This window comes from Penaeus vannamei, chromosome 13 (assembly GCF_042767895.1).
Source record: "Penaeus vannamei isolate JL-2024 chromosome 13, ASM4276789v1, whole genome shotgun sequence".
Lineage (NCBI taxonomy): Eukaryota > Metazoa > Arthropoda > Malacostraca > Decapoda > Penaeidae > Penaeus > Penaeus vannamei.
Window position 1 is genome coordinate 41,019,724 of NC_091561.1, and position 5,000 is coordinate 41,024,723.

The 5,000-nt window shown below is 35.7% G+C and overlaps 1 protein-coding gene across 1 annotated transcript in view; it reads left to right on the top strand.

Annotated features, from left to right (window-relative positions):
• The window catches only part of LOC113820367 (uncharacterized), a 137,536-nt gene that overhangs the window by 122,387 nt on the left and 10,149 nt on the right, over window positions 1-5,000 (top strand). Inside the window, exons 5-6 of the mRNA XM_070129272.1 lie at window positions 1,642-1,796; window positions 4,203-4,341. Of these exons, the coding sequence (XP_069985373.1) occupies window positions 1,642-1,796; window positions 4,203-4,341 (294 nt within the window). The remainder of the gene's footprint in view (window positions 1-1,641; window positions 1,797-4,202; window positions 4,342-5,000) is intronic.

Sequence of the window (5,000 nt, forward strand, 5' to 3'; positions counted from 1 at the left end):
GATTAGGAAGCCAGCGAAAATAGGCAACTCAGAGGGTGGGGTGGGGGGGAGGGGGGAGGCAAACCCCTTTTCCCGATATTTGGAATAAGGAATTAGGAATAGGGAAAGAAATGACGTAAGATATATGATGTTGATATATCTAATCGGGTCGAGATTTGATTGATGTGGAATATTTATTTAGGGATAATTTGAAAGTTTAATTGAGATTTGGAAAATAAAATGTGATGATAAATAAGAGAATGATGGGAGAAGATAAGAGATTGATAGGTAAATAAAGGAAGAGAAACGAAAAGAAGAAGAGAAAGGGAGAGAAGAGAGAAACGAAAAGAAGAAGAGAAAGGGAGAGAAGAGAGAAACGAACAGAAAGGAAGAATACAGAGAAACAAACTATATATTCTTACAATAGCCTGTCCTCTTCAGTTAAGTCTAACAACCGCCTCTATGATAAGATAATTAATATTTTTTTCAATAAGATGAATATGCAATGGTAATTGTGTGTGTGCGTGTGCGTGTGTATGTGTGTGTGTGTGTGTGTGTGTGTGTGTGTGTGTGTGTGTGTGTGTGTGTGTGTGTGTGTGTGTGTGTGTGTGTGTGTGTGTTTGCATATGTATGATGAAATGAGACAAAAAAGAAATAAAATATACTAAAACCAGGCGAAATAAAGATAAACTGATATAGAATAAAGAAATAAATAAAATAAAACAAAATAACATGATAAAATCAGAGTTGTGATATTTTGATTTTTATATGTATTAATTCATATATTTTACATGTACAGTCTCTCTCTCTCCGTCCCTCCCGCTCTCTCTCTCTCTCTCTCTTTCTCTCACTCTCCCTCCCTATCTCTCTCTCTCTATCTATATACCAATCTATCCAAAATTAAACAAAACTACCTCCTTCTCGCTTCAGTCTCACCGTGATGGAGTACCTGTCTATCTCTCAATATATATATCTAATTTCATCTCTCTCTCTCTCCCTATCTATCTATCTATCTATCTACGTATCTATCTATATATCAATATGTGTCTATCTATCGACCAATCTATCCAATCTATCCTTCTCGCTTCAGTCTCACCTGTTCTTCGTGATGGAGTACCTGACTGTCTATCTCTCAATATATCCATCTAATTTCATCTCTCTCTCTCTCTCTCTCTCTCTCTATCTATCTGTCTATCTATCTATCTATCCAACCATCCATCTATCTATCTATATATCAAAATGTGTCTATCTATCGACCAATCTATCCAATCTACCCTTTTCGCTTCAGTCTCACCTGTTCTTCGTGATGGAGTACCTGACTATCTATCTCTCAATATATCCATCTAATTTCATCTCTCTCTCTCTCTCTCTATCTGTCTATCTATCTATCTATCCAACCATCCACCTATCTATCTATATATCAATATGTGTCTATCTATCGACCAATCTATCCAATCTATCCTTCTCGCTTCAGTCTCACCTGTTCTTCGTGATGGAGTACCTGACTATCTATCTCTCAATATATCCATCTAATTTCATCTCTCTCTCTCTCTCTCTCTATCTGTCTATCTATCTATCTATCCAACCATCCATCTATCTATCTATATATCAACATGTGTCTATCTATCGACCAATCTATCCAATCTATCCTTCTCGCTTCAGTCTCACCTGTTCTTCGTGATGGAGTACCTGACCGGAGGCGACCTCATGTTCCACATACAACACTGCGGCCGCTTCGACGAGTTCCGTGCCTGCTTCTATGCCGCTGAGATCACGTCGGGCCTGAAATTCCTGCATGGGAAGGGCATCATCTACAGGTGAGGTGCATGAAGGAATCATGTTAAGGACACGTTGCGATTGCTGGTGAGGTGCTTGTAGGAATCATGTTCGAACACGTTGCGATTGCTGGTGGTGAGGTGCTTGTAGGAATCATGTTCGAACACGTTGCGACTGCAGGTGAGGTGCTTGTAGGAATCATGTTCGAACACGTTGCGACTGCAGGTGAGGTGCTGGTAGGAGTCATGTTAAGAACACGTTGCGAATGCAGGTGGTGAGGTGTTTGTAGGAATCATGTTCGAACACGTTGCGACTGCAGGTGGTGAGGTGCTTGTAGGAATCATGTTAAGAACACGTTGCGATTGCTGGTGGTGAGGTGCTTGTAGGAATCATGTTAGAACACGTTGTGAATGGAAGAAGGAGAGGGGGGACTAGTAAATGCATGGGTATGTTTGGAAGTAGGAATGTAAGGGAAGTGTTTGGTATGTTTGTGTATGTGTGTGTTTTTGTTTATTTGTTTGTTTCTTGTTCTTTGTTTCGTTTCTCTAGAAGGAACTGGGGAATCAGCTATGTGCATGTGGTGGCAGAGAGGGATGTGTGGGTGTTATTACTATTATTAACATTCTTTGAAGTGTCTTTGTGAAGAACTGACCGTGTACCTGTATTTACATCTATATTTATATTCTCATATTTATCTATATCTATATTTCTTTCTATCTATATATATATCTATCTGTTGATCTATCCATCCATTTACCTATATGTGTACACGTCCACCTGTCTAGTTCTCTATATATCTATCTATAAATACATACGTACTTCAGTCTGTCTGTCTGTCTGTCTGTCTGTCTGTCTGTCTCTCTCTCTCTCTCTCCCTCTTACTCCCTCTCACTCTCTCTCACTCCCCCCTTCTCTCTGTCTCTGTCTCTGTCTCTCTCTCTCTCTCTCTCTCTCTCTCTCTCTCTCTCTCTCTCTCTCTCTCTCTCTCTCTCTCTCTCTCTCTCTCTCTCTCTCTCTCTCTCCATCTCTCTCTCTCACTCACTCACTCACTCTCAGTCTTTCTCACCCCCCCCCCTTCTCTCTGTCTCTCTCTTTCTCTCTATGAAAACCGTCAGATTACTTAAATACAAAGTAAAGGAAAATACGTAAGCAGAAATGTGCAGACATAACTAGAGAAACATGAAGACAATTAATGCCAAAAAAAAAGAAAAGAAGAAAAAGAAAAAAACAAGTACACCTTTTCCAAGTCAATGCCGTGAGTTCGTAATCGTATTTACGTGCCTGACCTTTCCTGACCTCTCCTGACCTTTTCTCTCTGCTTCCTCCCTCCCCCCGTCTTCTTTTTTTCTGTCCAACTTTTTCCTTTTTAACTATTTCTCAACGCTTCAGGTGTTTTCAGAATTTTTCAATGTCTCATATTCCTAATGAACAGGTTTTTTTTTTCTTTCCTTTTCTTATATTTGACTTTCCTGACGGCTGGAAGGAAAATATAAAATGGAATTATGATTTTTCAATTCTGAATATTATTACCACTGTTTCTAGTATTAATATATTGATTTCTGTTACTGTTTTAGTAATTATGATTTCTGTTATCATCTTTTCTCTGTTATCATTCTGTAAAAGACGCAAAAAAAACCTAAAAAATCTGACATTTTTTTCTTAATCATTGCAGAGTTGTTAATGCTTTAGTCATTGTAATTTCTGATATCATCATCAAATTGTTTAAACATTCTGTAAAAAACACACAAAAAAAATCTGACATCTTTTTTTCCTAAATCATTGCAGAGACCTTACTACTTTAATCAATGTAATTTCTGTTATCATCATCTAATTATTAAAACATTTTGTAAAAGACGAAAAAGATTCTGACATCTTTTTTTTTCTAAATCATTGCAGAGACCTTACTACTTTAATCATTGTAATTTCTGTTATCATCATCTAATTATTAAAACATTTTGTAAAAGACGAAAAAGATACTGACGTCTTTTTTTTCTAAATCATTGCAGAGACCTTACTACTTTAATCACTGTAATTTCTGTTATCATCATCTAATTATTAAAACATTTTGTACAAGACGAAAAAGATTCTGACATCTTTTTTTTCTAAATCACTGCAGAGACCTTACTACTTTAATCACTGTAATTTCTGTTATCATCATCTAATTATCAAAACATTTTGTAAAAGACGAAAAAGATTCTGACATCTTTTTTTTTTCTAAATCATTGCAGAGACCTTACTACTTTAATCATTGTAATTTCTGTTATCATCATCTAATTATTAAAACATTTTCTAAAAGACGAAAAAGATTCTGACATCTTTTTTTTCCCTAATTCATTGCAGAGACCTTACTACTTTAATCATTGTAATTTCTGTTATCATCTAATTATTAAAACATTTTCTAAAAGACGAAAAAGATACTGACATTTTTTTTTTCTAAATCATTGCAGAGACCTGAAGCTTGACAACATCCTGCTAGACTACCAGGGACACATTCGCATTGCAGACTTTGGCATGTGCAAACTGCAAGTGTATCTCGACAGATATGCTGACACCTTTTGTGGCACTCCTGACTATATGGCACCTGAGGTAAAGGGTTATACTAAGAATTGGATACGGATTTTTTAAAAGTTAAAATGTGTTAATTGTATTTTTGTATTTCTTGAAGTTAAAAAAGATTAAGTTAAGATAGATCATTTGTATTTTTTTGTATTTTTTAAAGTTCAAATAGATTAATTGTATTTAAGATAGATCATTTGTATTTTTGTATCTCTTTAGGTTAAGATAGAACAATTGTATTTTTGCATTTTTTGAAGTTTAGATAGAATAATTGTATTTTTGTACTTTTTTGAAGTTAAGATAGATTAATTGTATTTTATTAGGAGATATTATCGCCGTTGATGTTACTGTGACTAATGTTTAGTGATTAGGAATTATTTATTGTCATTTATCGGCTATGACTTTGATTGTTGGCGATTGTATGTGCCTTGACAGTTATAAAGAGTTAATGGTAATAATCGAAGACATGCAGTAGTTCATATATATGTATATGTAGACGCCATTTAGTGGCCCCCTTTAACTTTTAAGTATGTGTTGACGTCATTTAAGGGCCCCATTTATCTTTTAAGTATATATAGGCACCATTTAGTGGTCTTCTATATATTCTAAGTATGTATAGACGCGATTTAGGGGTCCCCTTTACCTTTTCAAGTATATATGGACGTCATTTAGGGGCTCTCTTTACCTTT